Source organism: Elephas maximus, chromosome 15, assembly GCF_024166365.1.
Source record: "Elephas maximus indicus isolate mEleMax1 chromosome 15, mEleMax1 primary haplotype, whole genome shotgun sequence".
Taxonomy (NCBI): domain Eukaryota; kingdom Metazoa; phylum Chordata; class Mammalia; order Proboscidea; family Elephantidae; genus Elephas; species Elephas maximus.
In genome coordinates, this window is record NC_064833.1 from 53698637 (window position 1) to 53716323 (window position 17687).

The 17687-nt window shown below is 37.6% G+C and overlaps 1 protein-coding gene across 1 annotated transcript in view; it reads left to right on the top strand.

Moving 5' to 3' along the window:
- Nucleotides 1-17687, top strand: part of MMP16 (matrix metallopeptidase 16) — a 293871-nt gene that overhangs the window by 238798 nt on the left and 37386 nt on the right. Inside the window, exon 7 of the mRNA XM_049853564.1 lies at nucleotides 15432-15570. Within this exon, the coding sequence (XP_049709521.1) occupies nucleotides 15432-15570 (139 nt within the window). The remainder of the gene's footprint in view (nucleotides 1-15431; nucleotides 15571-17687) is intronic.

A 17687-nucleotide genomic window follows, 5' to 3' on the forward strand; every position in this document is an offset into this window, starting at 1 on the left:
ACCTGCTGTGAGTAGCCAATCAGTTGAAAGGGAGTTTCTTTGGGGGTGTGGCCTACATCCAAACACAAGCAGACGTTCTGGCTTTTTTGCTCACTCTGGATCCTGTGTTGCCTCCTGTTCGTCTGACATCCGTCTCTTGGAACTTGAGCTGTCAGCTTATCTGCAGATTTGGAATTTGTTGATCTTCACAGCCTGAGAGCGGGTTTTGCTTCTCTAGAGAACCCAGCCTAAGACATTTGATATTGAGAGTGTGGTAGTATTCTCCAGAAGGCTGTATATACTCTAAACCAGCATGAAATATATGGTACTGTTTCTCCCATAGTCAGGATTTATGGATCCAGGAATCAAGGAGTGGAAATGGGAATGGCACCACTCACTATTACCCTTAGTGACCCACTGGCAAGATTTTTGCTTCCTGTTCCCAACACCTTATGTTCTGCAGGTCTAGAGGTCTTAGTTCTAAAAGGAGGAATTCTCCCACCTGGAGATGCATCACTGATTCCATTGAACTGTAAGCTAAGAATGCCAGTTGGCCACATTGGGCTCCTTATACCTCTGAATCAACAGGCAAGGAAGGGGGAGTTACCATACTGGCTGGTGTGATTGATCCTGATTACCAAAAGGAAATCAGATTGATATTACATAATGGAGGCAAAGAAGAGCATGTCTGGAATGCAGAAGATCACTTAGCACATCTATTAGTACTACCATGCCCTGTGATTAAAGTCAATGGAAGACCACAGAGACTCAATTCCTATTTGACTACTAATGACCCCTAACGAGGACCAGCTGAGCTGCTTGCTGAGGGGAAAGGGAATATGGAATGCGTGGTGGAAGAAGGTAGTTCCAAATACCAGTTATAATCATGTGATCAGTTACAGAAATGAGGACTGTAATTGTTATGAGTATTTCTGCTTTGTATGTGCTAATCAAATATTTTTGTTTCTTCACTTATAAAATATAAGATGTAAACAGGGCTAGTGCATTTTTGGTTGAGCACATGTTAGTTGTATCTTGTTAGGAGCAAGCATAGCTTTATAATTGTCTTTATTCAGAGATTATATATGGTTTAAGGAGATGTGTACATGTGTCAAGCTGGGCTGTGGTGGTTAAAATTGTATGTCAGCTTGGCTGGGCCATGATTCTCAGTGATCACTCCCATGACTGAATCTGCTGAGAGTAGCCAGTTGGTTGAAAGGGATTTTCCTTGGGGATGTGGCCTGCATCCAAATATAAGCAGACGTTCTGGCTTTTTTTGCTCACTCTGGACCCTGCACTGCCTCCAGTTCGTCTGACCTCTGGCTCTTGGAATTGAGCTATCAGCTTATCTGCATATCTTGTAATTCATTGATCTTCACAGTCTGAGAGCAGAAGCCCTGCTCACCGACCAGCCGATCTTGGGTTCGCCAGCCCCGGTGGCAATGTGAATTGAGAGAAGCCTCTATCCTGATACACAGACTTGGCATGTTTTAGCCTCTACAATCCTGTGAGCCATTTCTATGATATAAATCTCTCTCAGTATATATATATATTTACTGGTTTTGCTTCTCTAGAGAATTGAGCCTAAGACACACATCTAGTCCTCAAGGTGGTGTCTTTGCTTTTCAATACTTTAAAAAGGTCGTTTGCAACCAATTTGCCCAATGCTGTGCATCTTTTTTTGCTCATTGGTCCAGTTGTGAGGATTTTTGTTTTCTTTACGTTGAGGTGCAATCCATACTGATGACTGTGGTCTTTGATCTTCATTAGTAAATGCTTTAAGTCTTCTTCACTTTCATCAAGCAAGGTTGTGTCATCTGCGTAACGCAGGTTGTTAATAGGTCTTCCTCCAATCCTGATGCCCCCTTCTTCTTCATATAATCCAGCTTCTCGTATTATTTTCTTAGCATACAGATTGAATAGGTAGGGTGAAAGAATACAACCCTGATGCACTCCTTTCCTGACTTTAAACCAATCAGTATCCCCTTGTTCTGTCTGAACACCTGCCTCTTGATCTATGTAAATGTTCCTCATGAGCACAATTAAGTGTTCTGGAATTCCCATCCTTCACAATGTTATCCATAATTTGTTATGATCCACACAGCCCAATGCCTTTGCATAGTCAATAAAACACAGGTAAACATCCTTCTGGTATTCTCTGCTTTCAGCCAGGATCCATTTGACATCAGCAATGATATCCCTGGTTCCACGTCCTCTTCTGAAACCAGCTTGAATTTCTGGCAGTTCCCTGTTAATATACTGCTGCAGCTGTTTTTGAATGATCTTCACCAAAATTTTGCTTGCGTGTGATATTAATTACATTGCTCTATAATTTTCACATTCGGTTGGATCACCTTTCTTGGGAATAGGCATAAATATGGATCTCTTCCAGTCAGTTGGCCAGGAAGCTGTCTTCCATGATTCTTGGCATAGACAAGTGAGCACCTCCAGCACTGCATCTGTTTGTTGAAACATCTCAATTGATATTTCATCAATTCCTGGTGCCTTGTTTTTCACCAGTACCATCAGAGCAGCTTGGACTTCTTCCTTCAGTACCATCAGTTCCTGATCATATGCCACCTCTTGAAATGGTTGAACATCAACTAATTCTTTTTGGTATAATGACTCTGTGTATTCCTTCCATCTTCTTTTGATGCTTCCTGCATCGTTTAATATTTTCCCCATAGAATCCTTCACTATTGCAACTCGAGGCTTGAATTTTTTCTTCAGTTCTTTCAGCTTGAGAAATGCCGAGCATGTTCTTCGCTTTTGGTTTTCCATCTCCAGCTCTTTGCACATGTCATTATAATACTTTGTCTTCTTGAGAGGCCCTTTGAAATCTTCTGTTCAGTTCTTTTACTTCATCAATTCTTCCCTTTTGCTTTAGCTCCTCGATGTTCGAAGCACTTAGTGATGAAGATCAGCCTTCAGTATGGATGACATCTCAACATAAAGAAAACAAAAATCCTCGTAACTGGACCAATGAGCAACATCATGATAAACGGAGAAAAGATTGATGTTGTCAACAATTTCATTTTACTTGGATCCACAATCAACACCCATGGAAGCAGCAGTCAAGAAATCAAAAGACATATTGCATTGGGTAAATCTGCTGCAAAGGACCTCTTTAAAGTGTCGAAGAGCAAAGATGTCACTTTGAGACTAAGGTGCGTCTGACCCAAGCCATGGTATTTTCAGTCGCATCATATACATGTGAAAGCTGGACAATGAAGAAGGAAGACCAAAGACAAATTGATGCCTGTGAATTGTGGTGTTGGCAAAGAATATTGAATGTACCATGGACTGCCAAAAGAACAAACAAATCTGTCTTAGAAGAAGTACAACCAGAATGCCCCTTGGAAGTTAGGATGGCGAGACTGTGTCTTACATACTTTGGACATGTTGTCAAAAGGGATTAGTCCCTGGAGAAGGACATCATGCTTGGCAGAGTACAGGGTCAGCAGAAAAGAGGAAGACCCTCAACGAGGTGGATTGACACAGTGGCTGCAACAATGAGCTCAGTCATAACAACAATTGTAAGAATGGCTCAGGACTGGGCAGTGTTTCATTCTGTTGTGTATAGGGTCGCTATGAGTTGGAACCAACTTGACAGCACCTAACAACAACAGCAACAGCACATCGTTTGATTTCTTGACTGCTGCCTCCATGGGTGTTGATTATGGGTCCAAGTAAAATGAAATCCTTGACAACCTCAATCTTTTCTCCGTTTATCATGGTGTTGCTTCTTGGTCCAGTTGTGAGGATTTTTGTTTTCTTTATGTTGAGGTGTCATCCATACTGAAGGCTGATCTTCATCAATAAGTGCTTCAAGTCCTCTTCACTTTCAGCAAGCAAACAAGCTTTCCCAGATAGTATTCTGAGTGCCTTCCAACCTGAGGGGCTCATCTTCTGGTGCTATATCAGACAGTATTCCACTGCTATTCATAACGTTTTCACTGGCTAATTCTTTTCAGAAGTAGACCACTGGGTTTTCAGAAGTAGACCACTGGGTCCTTCTTCCTAGTCTGTCTTCATCTGGAAACTCAGCTGAAACATGTCCACCACGAGTGATCCTGCTGCTATTCGAATACTGGTAGCATAGCTTCCAGCATCACAGCAACACACAAGCCTCCATAGTATGACAAACTGACAGACTTGTGGGAGTAATTTTAGGGGGCTCCAAATGAAGTTATTTTAGGTCAAAAATGCATTTTGTAAAGTAAATAGGAAAGAGAAAGAATTCCCAAGATTTTCTAGAAAGAATATGAATTACTTTCTTTAGTCTACCTTGGAAGATTGAACTCAACTGTATATATATGTATATATATAAATATGCTTGTACTGAAGAGAAGAATACTTAGGTAATTAAGCTAATTTTGTATGAACTGGGTCAGATGAGAGATTTTCAAACCACTGAAGGTATTTCAGCCTAGGAAACCCTATGGAACAGTTCTCCTCTGTCCTAAAGGGTTACTGTGAGTTGGGATTGACTCAAGGGCACACGACAATAAACAACAAAAAGTATTTCAGTATTACCAAAGGCCCCCTTCCTTTGTTATTTTCAACTTCGGAATTGAAATTAACATAGATACTTTTTAATTTATAATCAGTAATATACAAATAATTTTTCTTTTAATTATCTAATAATTGAGAACGTTCACTATGAATTTGAGCATCAATCAGAGGGTAATGATCTGGACTGTATTTCACCAACTCACTGACCTTATCCTTATGATAACTCACTAACTCAGTTTTCTTTATAGAAAAAAATATTTTGGGTTTAAATGTTGCCCAATATGAAAAAAATCTGAATCATAAATATCTAACATTAAAAAAGTCACGATACAAACTTCTTTTCATATCGTTTTAAGTTTTGAAATACAGTATTTATAAAATATATGTAAGATAAAATGATTCTTTGCTTTAACATTATTTTTTTAAATAACCGTCTGCTTTATTTCAATTACTATAGTATTTGCTTTACAAAATAATCAATAACTAACTTTTTAGGAACAGATGTGTATGACTCACCTATATTTGTGATATCTGTGAAACCAATTACAATCTCAAATTCTTTTCATCTTTAGCTAAAAAAAAAAAAACCAAACCCACTGCTGTTGAGTCGATTCTGACTCATAGCGACCCTATAGGACAGAGTAGAGCTGGCCCATAAAGTTTCCATGGAGCGCCTGGTGGATTTGAACCACCAACCTCTTCGTTAGCACTTAACCACTATGCCGCCAGGGTTTTCACCTTTAAACAGACCAAAAACCAAACCCAGTGCCATCAAGTCGATTCTGGCTCATAGCAACCCTAGTTAAAGATGGACTCATAGGGTCACTATGAGTCCATCTTTAACTACACAATAAAAAGTAAGAAAAGCTGAAAAGCTCCAAAACATTCCAAAAATAGGAATTTATTTCTCCCTTCACATATAGGCAAAAGACAATAAATTAAATTGACCAACTAAATAAACTGATATCCTCTTCTTATTTCCATGTGAACATGAACCTTCATGAAGAGTTATAGGCAGGGTCACATATTCTCAATTGCACTTAACTTTCAACCATATCTCCTCCTATATGCTTCCCCGCCAAATCCCTAGCGTTTTCTTTCCTAACCCCAAGTAAACATCTGCCCCTTAGACATAGCGCAATGCTATATAGACTATGTCAGACTCTTCCAATTCTACATTTTTACCGCATTTCCTCCTCCTTTGATTCCTTCATTTCAATTCCTGTTTTATTATATATTCCATTTTGTTGATTATGGTTTTGGCTGCCCCATCAAGCTCCTTTCTTTCCTCTTCATATGCCGTTTATATGAGGCATAGTTGTCCTTAGTTACCAGTTCACCCTCACAGCACACCCATCCCCATCTGGTACCACTTAAACTTTTCTCTCCTAATCTTTAAATCCTGTGTCACCTTCTCCCAAGATGTGTAGTCCTCTCTTACTCACCAGTTGTTAGCTGCCATTGAGTCAATTCCAACTCATGACGACCCCGTGTGTGCTGAATAGAAGGGCACTCCAAAGTACCCTTAAGTTTAATGGAGCATAAATTTGTTTGTGCTTTCCTTTGGTGTGAACTGAGTTAACTTCCTTTCCTACAACACCCGTACAGTTTTTCTATGAAAGGGTTTTCAACACCATCCTTCCTTACCTTGAAAGGTTTCTGAAATTTCTGTTGACTTATGAACTTTCTACCCAAGTGAGAAAGATCATCTTCCCTTCTATGCAAAAATGACTCCTGTTACTATACTACACTTCTGTACATCCACAAAGTATCAAATCTTATATATCAGTGTTATTTAATTCCTTTCTGTCTTTAGATTCCTAGTTGCTCAGAATAATTTTCAAAAATGTTTTGACCCCACCAGCATAGTTCTTCAAGGCACAGTTGTTTGAATGAATAATTAGGACATTTATTTACTTATTTTTATTTTGGAGATCTCTCTCTCTTTTTTTTTTTTTTCTTTTTCTTCAACAGTTAAGCGATTAGTGGACAAAACCGTATTTGTTTCACTTGAATAAACAAACCAGTAGCACAATTACTTTCCATTTGCTAATGATTATAATAATCTGACTTCCCTCAGGGCTGCCTTAGAACTTCATCACTACTGTAAATCAAGTTGTTCCTTCAGGATTTACTCTGAGTGTAAGGAAGGGCAGTTACCTTTTGAACTCTCTATGCAAGTAAATAAACCACAGCAAAAGAGTAACAACAGAGGGAATGTTTTCAAGAGCACATTAGCATAAAGCAATTAGGTAATGCTAATGAGAATTAGTTTCTTCTGTTATGGCAACAACTGCTCCTGAACTCTGAAAGGAAGTCACTTAGGAATCTTTCAGGGTTTTTTGCTTTATAATTTCTTGGGAAATCTCTGCCCCATCTCCTCTTTTCTCTTGGGAGTAAACATCTAATTTAACATAGTTCTTTAACACCTAATTTGTTGACAAGTAACTTTGGGTCCCTTTGAAGGAAAAAAAAAAATGCGTTTCTTCTGGCATGTTCCCTCCAGGGTATCCTACCTGCCTTCTCCCTCCCCCTTAGGCCTTTGCACTTAGAGTTTATAAGTGGAGTCTATTAATTGTCATCTCTTTATTTCTGTTCAGTATATCATTCTTAATGCTGACTGTCTGCTGTACTTACTACATTCTTCCAGCCAAATGAGTTTCCTCTTCTGTGCTGTGGCAGAGGTCTGAGGGAAAAGAATATGTCTGATTGAAGACCAAGCTGAAAAAATACCTCACAGCCCTAGCTCAGCCCTTTGATTCTTCCTATGTCACATCATGAAACATCTCCCTTTCCCACCTTCCACAACAGGACTATCTCATGGTACTTTGGCCAGTATTACCCGAGTTACAGGATCCTCTGGGAATAAGCAGGAGGGTCACCTAAAAGACAAGAAGAGTCCTTGGGGAATAGGAGGGATAGTTGCAGGTAAGTATCCCTGGAGTAGTGAAGCCTGAATTGAGTCTTTATAAAAAAAAAAAGTAGGCAAAGAACGATAATGAAGCTCATGGGAAAGAAGAGCACGTAGAAACAGACTGGCAAGTGGTGATTTCCATACAATGTTCTAGATGCTGAGGTGGAGGTAGGGTGCTCTAGGCATAGGAGGTCAGGACCTAGGAAGGCTTTCTGTGAGAAGGAGAACACCAAAGCTGAATACTGACCAGCCAATCCCTGACATTCAGGACCACGCAAAAGATTTGCTTATCTGTCTTTCCATTTTCTTGTCACTGTTAGTCACTCTCTGTCTTTGAACTCTTTCAACAAACAGTGCTGGGCACTGTTCCAAGGCTAAGGAATACCGTACTTCAATAAGACAAATTAGGTGTGTGCTCTTATGAGATACAGGTGGACAAATAAACAAGATAATTTCAGAGAACAGCCGGTTTTAGGAAGAAAATAAAGTGGGGTGATTTGATAGAAACTGAGGAGACAACTTTAGATTGGGTAGTTAAAAAACTAAATTGAATACACTGCCCTATGTACCTTGAGTAAAAATAGCTCTATACTTAGCAAGAAGATCATTTTTACTGTAAATGAGCGATCTCTTTCAGGTCAGAAATAAAGGCGTGGTAATTTTTTTTTTAATTCTTGATAGGTGTATTAATGACACAGCTGTTTTCCAGCTCATTATATCCACTAAATGGTAGTTCCCATTTTATAGAGCAAGCAAAAACAGTATTTCACACAGCATTTTGAAATGGTTCTTTGCCTCTCCTCCTCTTTAGACTGAATATACACTCTTGAAGTATTCATTTTTTTGAATCCAGAACTGTTAGAGCAGTGGAATGAAACCTTTTATATTTTTCAACACTTAATTATATGATGTGTAAATTGAAATTTAGATCACCCTGCCAATATTCATGGTGCTTAGATCCTAAAGGAAGAGCAAAACAAAACAAAACATGGCATAGTGCAGTGTGGTACAGTTATATCTGGACAATGTGTCTCCTTTCCCTAAATACAGTATAACAATGAAGCATTTTTTTTTTTTTCTAAGTAAATTGTTCTTTTCTTCATCACAACCATTTCAAAGTGGTTTCTAAGCAAGAGCATATTCAGGAAGAAATAGGAGAAAAGATACAAGAACCTAAAAATAAAACAGCATCAACACATATTCCTTTTGCTTCTCATCAAAAATGAACCTGTTACTGAGTGGAAACCCCAGGTTTTGCTCAGCGTGACTCATATTGGCCGATAAATGAGAGACCGAGGTGGGAGAGTATAAAGGTACCTTTATTTTGTTGCGCAAGCAAAGGAAGCAATCGGAACTATTGCTGCCAAGAGCTCCAAGAGGGCGAGGGAAAAAGTTATTTTTAAGGGGTTTACAGGTAGGAAGTTAATACAAGTTTTGTCAGCAACATTCTTAATCATACCATACAGGCGCCAGGATTTTCACAGGGCAGACCAAGCAAAGGAACTGCAATTTTAATGCAAAAATGGCTGCGAGGCAGGCCAAGCAGTTAGGCAGGAATTCTAATGTGAATTGTGAGGTAGGCCAAGCAAGGGCAGTGGAATTTTCTGCAGCCTGGGGACCTCTGTATTAAACCAAACTTTGGGTATAGCATCACTTCTTTAGTGTTTATTATTCATGTATAGCACTTGGAAGAGAAAACAATAGCATGGATACTTGTGTATTTTTAATTTAAAAAAAAAATCTCTGTTCTCTGCCTTATTTAATAAATATGAATTAACATGAAAGTGATCTGTAGCTGACATATCATCTAACTCTATGGTGTCCAGATTTTTCAATGAAACTATAAAAACACTTCCCACTTAGAGAGTATAAACTGTATCATATAAAGTTGGCATAAGCAGTAAACAAAATATTCTGAAAATGTCAATTTCACTTCCCTTGAAACACAAAGATGCAGTTTACTTATTAAAATAGTTTGCATTTCTAAATTCAAAGGGCATGACATATCCTTCTGTGAAAGCGTTAAGGACGTTAGGGGAAATTCCAGACTTGTGAATTTAGAAATGATTTACAGAAATCACTTGTTAATATGTTCCTTCCTTCCTCTATTATAGTGATTCTGTGTTTTGAACATTTTTCAAAAATACAGGCAATACTCAAAATGATTTGACCTATTGAGATATACAGCTGCATCATTTCTCGCAGAATTACGTCTGGTCAATCCTTGATTGATGAACTCTGAAAATCGTGCCTGCAAAATCACTGCAGACATTTATGACTGTCTTAGTGAAAAAGTGCATTCTAATGGTTGCTTTGAACAGGTTTTCCCGGTAACATTTATATACCAAAAGCCACCTTATGTCAGCTCTCGGGTAAGATAATGAAAGCTTCTCAGAAGGGTGTTATCTTTGCCAGATACATCTATTAAGCCTCCCTCATATAGTTCTTTGTTCCTCCAAGTTATAATTTTAGTTTTTCTTTCCAGATATTCAAAAAGAAATGTAGGCAATTAAATATAAATGGCTTGGTCTCTTTCTTTTAACACTACACTACTTGTTACAATTCTCTGTAAAGACAGTGAATCTGAAAACGATAGTTTAATGTGAAACTTAATTAATGAATTTAAAATGCACTCATATGGTATTACCATGTGATTTTGTATTTGCAGTCCACGTTACTATCAAATGAAGCATAATTACATCTAATGAAATGGCACAAACTGCATTTGTGTTTCTTTTTTAATTTGCAAAGATGTCGGTTGCAGCATTATTTATAATAAAACTAAACCAAAAACCAAACCTGTTGCCATCCAGCTAATTCTGATTCATAGCAACCCTATAACCCACTATAACAACAACAACAAAAAAAAAAACCCACTGCCGTCGAGTCGATTCTGACTCAGAGCGACCCCGAATCAGAGCGACCCTATATAGGACAGAGTAAAACTGCCCCATAACGTTTCTGAGGAACAGCTGGTAGATTCGAACTGCTGGCCTTTTGTTTAGCAGCTGAGCTCTTAACCACTGTGCCACCAAAAAAAAAACAAAAGGGGTCCATTATTTATAGTATCACATTTAAATTGCTAACAAATGGAGGTTCACCAACCAAAATAGTATTTAACCATCACAAATATTTATGAAGTTTATGTAATAATATTTTAAGGTGATATTAAGTAGTAAATAGAGGATATATAGGTGTCATTTCTCCTTGTGTTAAATTTTTAAAAAAGAATCTAAATATAAAAAAGTCCTACAAGAAGAAAATGTTCCAAAAATATAATGTGGAGTTATTTCTTCTCACATTCCTGTATTTTCTAGTTTTTTTTCTTTTTTTAGTATTTATTACTTTTTAAACATTATGAAAATTTTCAAATACAGAAAAGTTGAAAGAATGAAAACGTGCTTACCTAACATCTAGATTTAACAACTGTTATTTTCCCTACATATTTTTTTTAATTTTATTGTTGTTGAGAATATATACAGCAAAACATTCAACAATTTCTGTAAGTACAATTCAACAGTTTTTACATGTACACTTCAAGTTGGGCAACCATTCTCACCCTCCTCTTCTGAGTTGTTGCTCCTGCATTAACATAAACTCACTGCCCCCTAAGGTTCCTAGCTAATCCTTCCAGTTCCTGTTGTCAATTCGATCCCATATAGATAGTCCTTGAAAGAGCATAATGCTCGAAGCAGACATTTTTTACTAGTTAAGCCAAAACTTCAATCTAAAGTTTCAATTAGATTCTAGTTTTGACATATTTGGCCAGAATACTTCATAGGTGATTCTGTGACCTTCAAATGCATTCCAGTCTACATTGCATTCCATTAGGACGCAGGTAATTTCAGGTTCCCCACTATCACTGATGCAAAGTTTGATCACTTGACTAGAACCTCAGACAAAAGACCTAGAGCTTAAATTCCTTGGTTTTTAAACTAGTTCCATTTCTCTTGTTGATTTTTTCTGCTGTATCTCTGCATAGTAAAAGTACACTTTTCTAATATTAAAATTAGCATGATTATGCACACACTCACATGTACCCACACAAGTACACACACATACACACATATGAGTACATATGGAACTGGTGAAACCTAAATAAGGTAGATGGATTATATCAATCTCAATTTCCTGATTCTGATATTGTAGTTACACAAGATATTACCACTGGGGAAAGCTAGGAGGAGCGTATAAGGAATATCTCTTTATTATTTCTTAAAACTGCACGTGAATCTGCAGTTACTTCAATATAAAAAGCAATTTTTTTTTTTTTTTTTTAAATAGCAGGTAGTTTGTGAACTGCAATTTTGGTACTTTGCAAATATTTTATAGTAGGTAAAATGATTTTTAGCATCCAATGGTAGTCCTTGCTTGAACCAGTTAATTCATTGGGATTTGCAAAATGGTGACTTTCCTATTTCTGTTTTCCCTTTTATGTTTAGCAGGCATTCTTCTTAAAAAAATTTTCTCTCATCAACAGTTTCCTATTGAAAAGGCAACGTAATTCTTTTCCGTAGTTAATTCTTTGCCTTTAGTTACCAATTTTCTATGGAAAGAGTTGTTGCAATGACCTGCTCCACTGGTGACCAGAAAGTCCATTTTACATTTAACTCATATATTTCTTTTTTAAATGTGTTATAAGCTATTGCAGGCACTGTTCTTTTTGATTCTGAATTTATCTCAGGTCTGACTATTAGAAACCCTTCTCTTTAGCTTCCGTGATATTTTGACACATTCGTTAGTCTTTGAGTGATGCCTTTCCTAGTCAGAACAAATTGTTCCAGGTTCACCTTGCAATTTGCCTGTTCCAGGACTAGAATCAGCCATTCTGTAGAAGCCCCATTTCATTTAAATGGGGATAGATGAAATGATATTTATAACCAAATATCTTTATTCTAGATGTGGAATACTGTTGCTGGGGTAGTGTGACTTCTGTGTCCTTTGAGCAAACTAGCAATTGGGTGTGGGTGTTTATATCATGAATCATATTGACATTTCTAATTGAAATTCAATATTGATTAATATATCTCCTTTCTTTAACTATAAAAATCTTTCCTTTTAATAATATTAGCGTGTTTCTTATTTGTAATAGTTTCAAAATTATATCAGCAGTCTGTGTAACAATAAATAAATAAATGATAAAAAAAATGCACAATAAGTGAAGATAGCATAGGACCAGGCAATGTTTTGTTCTCTTATACATAAGGTCACCATGAATCAGAGCCGACTCGATAACGACTAATAACAACATGAAGCATATAGCACAGTGGAACAGGAGGAAGGCATTGAATCATAAAAGCAATAAGGTGGTATCAGATTGTTTAAGTGCTATGAGCTAGAATTATAGACTGCCATAAAAGAGATGTTTCACCAAACACATGCAGCACTGGAGGTGCTCGCTGGTCCATAAAAAAAAAAATACCAGTGGGAAATTCTAGACTGTACTCCAGTTTTTCTCAGAGAAGGCTCTCCACATTGCTGAAATCTCCCCACATACTGAGACAGGGCCGATGGCTCTTTGGGACAGACAAATGCTGCAGTCTGAAGATAGGAACACAACCCCCAAATGGAGGAAAGAAGTTCTGCCCTAAGATAAGCATAGTCGTTTTGCAAAAATTCAACAGGTAATATGGAATCATGGATGAATTCATGACTATTTCTGTTGACAGAAGCCTTGCCAGAGTCATATACATTGTAGCTATTCAGGATGTGCCTCTACTGAACATATTAGCAACTTCTCACTATAGATGAAAACTACAGTACAAAAGATAGTTTAGAAAGCTTTCTGTCACAGAGGATGTAAAGGCACACTGCAGTCACTAAAACTTGTCCTTTCAGAAATGGGGCTTGTGATCAATTTATAGACAGAGGATATTTAAAATGATACTTAAGTCTCCATGCAAACTCTCCTTATAACTGAAACCTTCTTTGACCACCCTCTTTAAAATTGAAGACTCTCACTCAACACACACTCATCTGCTAACATTCTTCACGCCCCTTCCCTGCTTTATTTCATTCGTAATATTTATTATCACTATTTTATACATTACACCTTTTACTTATTTATTATCACTGTCTCTCTACTAGAGAGTATCCTCCAGGTTGGTAGGGATATCTGACTTTTGTTCATTGAGGAGTCCCTATTTCTAGAAAAGTACCTTGCACATAGTAGAAGCTACATAAAGGAAATAAAAATTAAGCAGGAAAGAGCAATGTAAAACTGAGTGCTCTTTTTAGAAGCCAAAACTTTAAAATTATTTACAAGTCCCCTCCACCCCGTGGACCAGCTGCTTCCTTGTTAAAAAAAAAAAAAAAAAAAAATGAATCACAAGATTACAAAAGTACTACTTGCATAAGCAGATGTTTAGCATATACTCCATTTTCTAGAAGGGTGTGATATATAAAGGTCTTCAGACCATGGAGGTAAAAATAATTTGTTTTCTCCCTTTCCAACAATGTAAGTTTTGTTTTGGCTTTAAATGTAAAGAGAAAGAGGAATAACCTCTGGAGCAGTAAATCTGTTATTTGCTTGTTGCCACTGGCCTCTTTTTTTTTTTGCTAGCACCGTTATAGAAGGGGCCTTTATAGATGGAGCCTTGGTGACTTAGTGGTTAAGAGCTATGGCTGCTAGCCGAAAGGTCAGCAGTTCGAATCCACCAGCCACTCCTTGGATACCCTGTGGGGCAGTTCTACTCTGTCCTGTAAGGTTGCTGTGAGTTGGAATTAACTTGACGGCAGTGGGTTTGGGTTTTTTGTTTTTTGTTTTTTCCTTACAGAAGGGGGTGGACAGAGGATAAGATACACCAATAATAATTACTACTAGCATATATGCAAAGCCAACTTATGAAATAAAATAGTGTCTAAAAATTACCTAATAGAAATTCCCATTTAAACACTTGAGATACAAGCATTCATGGGCTTATGCAAGACTGATTTTTCCATGTAGCATGGGACCCAGACAGACCATTATATTCACAGAGATAACAAGTTCAAGGAGTACAGAGCAGTGTACAGCATGAAAAAATAACATACAGGAGAAATTCAGTTTTCTTTCCTTCTAAAAAAAAATTTTTTTTTCCTTTAAATTCTGCTTCTAATGGGCATCTTGTTGACTGACAACTGTACAGAAAAGGTGTTCTCCTGCCATCTGAATATAAAGATCAGGATGTCATTGACCTATTTTAAGTAGAGGATGCTTCTTAAGGTTTTTTTTTTTTTTTAACCAATTAGTAAAACTTGATCTACTTTCATTTCCCTTCTGATATATATATGTGTGTGTGTGTATATGTGTATATATATACACATATACACACACACATATATATATATATAAAACATTGCCAGGCACCACCCAGTTCTGGTCTCATGGCAAAAGAGACAGTTGTTCATGGAGACAATTAGCCACACACTCCATGTCCTCCTCCTATTCCTCTTTTTTCCTCTGATGTTCCAGGCAAAAAGAGACCAATCATTGTGACTTGGCTGGTCGCTTACAAGCTTTTAGGACCCAGGCACTAGGCAATAAACTAAGAGGTATAATAGAATCACTAAACATGTTACTAGGCCAATAAGTGGGATTTCCCAGGAAACCATGACCCTAAACTCCAAACCAAGAAATCAAATCCCAGGATGTTTTGGTTGTACGTAAGCAGCCTCAGCATCTACTCTTTTTTTTTTTGTCATACTTATATATATATATAACTATCACACAACTTTTGCAAACTCAACTTTTTACAGGTGTACAACTTATTTACAGCAGTTACAATAATTGGCTGTGAAACTGCCCTTCATCAATGTGATATTTCCATCACTATTAACCACTCCCTTTTTTTTTTCTGTGGGTACTGTACTATAAAAACATTTGTGATCTTTATAGTCAAGTGGTTTAGCTCTTTCTTTGACTGTTTTAATGGAAGCAAATGGTATCGACATTATCTTGGTTTTAGAAGTGCTGCACCATTGCAAGGGGAGCTGCTGCAGAGATCTGTGTGTTTGCTGAGAGATGCTTTTGCTTGCTTTCCAGGACCAGTGGTTCTGGCGAGTGAGAAACAACAGGGTGATGGATGGATACCCCATGCAAATTACTTACTTCTGGAGGGGGCTGCCTCCTAGTATTGACGCAGTTTATGAAAACAGTGACGGGAATTTTGTTTTCTTTAAAGGTAAGAATGCTTCCCATGTCTTGCTTTGTCGTGTTTTGGTCATTTTGACGAAGTCCCTGTAATACACTTAGAAGTTTAGAATTAAAATCTATTGAGTGAAGTTAGGTAGCTAGGGGATTTTATGCCATAAAACGTATCTGTTTATTCACAATACAAAATTAAGTGAAATGAAAGATATATCTTAATTTTCTAGTTGATGGTTTTTCGTATGGTAAGTCTTCTTTTTAAGTCACTTTGGAAAGTATTCTGTTTCACTTATTTTTATATATAATCTCTTAAACTTTATTTTGTTTAATCAGTATATATTTGATAATTTTCAATAAGCTAAGCAATTACTTATAAGGGACAAAGTAAACACATGAGTAGAAAAATTCACCTGAATATATCATGAAATTTATTAAACTTGTCATTTTTCTGTAACAAATTTAAATTGCATAAGTACTACATGACTCATGTTCAAAAGTGAGATTACCTGGTAAAGTGAATTTACTCAAGTGCTTGGCACCTATCCTTAACACTTGCTGATATCTTAAAACCATAAAACTTAAATTCACGGGTAAAATACAAGGAAAAGAGACAGATTAGGTTGGAGAATTGAGGCAATTGTGAGTAGAACATACTTGACCTAAAGCTTGAGAACTAGAGTACAGAAAGAATATGACTGAAAGTATTACTCAAGAGAGTATGGGATTAAAAATAATCTTAAACAAGGATGGAGGTTGAGGGAAGGAAGAGGATATCTTAACCAAAATAAGCAATTATTCTGAGGACCAAAATAGAAGAAATGGTAGAAATGAGGAGGGTAATGAAAACCATAGGGTTTGGAAAACACTTGTAACTAATTGAGGCCCAACCTACCCATATAAAATGAAAGGGTATACCTGGAATCTATTTTATCTTTATAAATTGTACTTTGAGATAAGAGGCAGTTCAGTACATTAGTTATAATATGGAGATTGTCATATTGCTAACTCTGAATACCAGCTGTATGTACTGGTAAGTTCCTCAATTCTCTTTGCCTGGGTTTCACCATCTGGAAATGGGGTTAATGTCAGTCCCCATCTTGAAATTATTTTGTTACTAAATTAATTACTACATATAAAGTACATGGCACATGCAAGCCCTCAATTAATGCCAGCTGTTGCTGCTGCTATTGTGACGACTTAATCTTATTGCCTTCCAGCTATCTATAGTGAGCATATAAATGAAGTGAACTTGCATTGTGTTACTGGGGATGAAGCAAACAGACCAGCTAAAAGTTACGGATCTTAGGGGCACAGACGTAGAAGGGAATTCCCTTCCCTGGCACGCTTCTTTGGCTCCATGAGCCAGAGAAAGAGGTGAAGGATAAGCTCTGAGGTAGCCCTGGGTTTGAGTTCTGTCCCAGGGGCTCTGCCTCATCACAGGATCAATAGTGCTCTCTGACAAAACTGCCTGAGGAAAAACTGCCACAGCCACAAATCAGTGTTCTGACAGCTCTTTACTGCCTCAGGGCCTTCTCACTTTTATTCCCTTTGCCTCTTCAAGCTCCTGAAATGGCTAGCTCCTTCTCATCTTCCAGCAGTCAGCCTGAGAGGCACTGCCTAGACTGCCCTCCCAGGCCACCCTTTTTAAAGTGGTGCCCTCCGAGCTACACAGAGCACTCGTAAAAATGCAAAACCCAGGAAGACGAATTTTGTTTATATTTTCTCATACACCTCTCAACACTCATTTCAGTAAAAAGCAATAAAGTCAATATGGTTGAACACTAATTTGACTCAATGTGATGTTTCTTACGGCGCTAACAACAGGAATAACTTTGTCTCTTGTCACATATTTATTTGATTTCTAAAATGTGGTACTTATCAGTGGCCTCTTCTGACACATTGAGAATATCAGGAAATGTTTAAGAACTTTTACCACTCAAAAGACCCTGCTCTGGAGCTTCCTTCCTCCAGTTTACTCTCCACACTGCATTCATATAAATCTCAAAGTCCAGCTATGAACATGCAGCCACGCTGATCCAGATGCCATTGCTTATCCAGAGGGAGCCAGCCCACTGGGTACTCCTAGTAAGCACACCCCCTCCCCTAATTTCCAGCTCACCACTGTCAGGAGAGAAGAGCCTCAGAACTCTG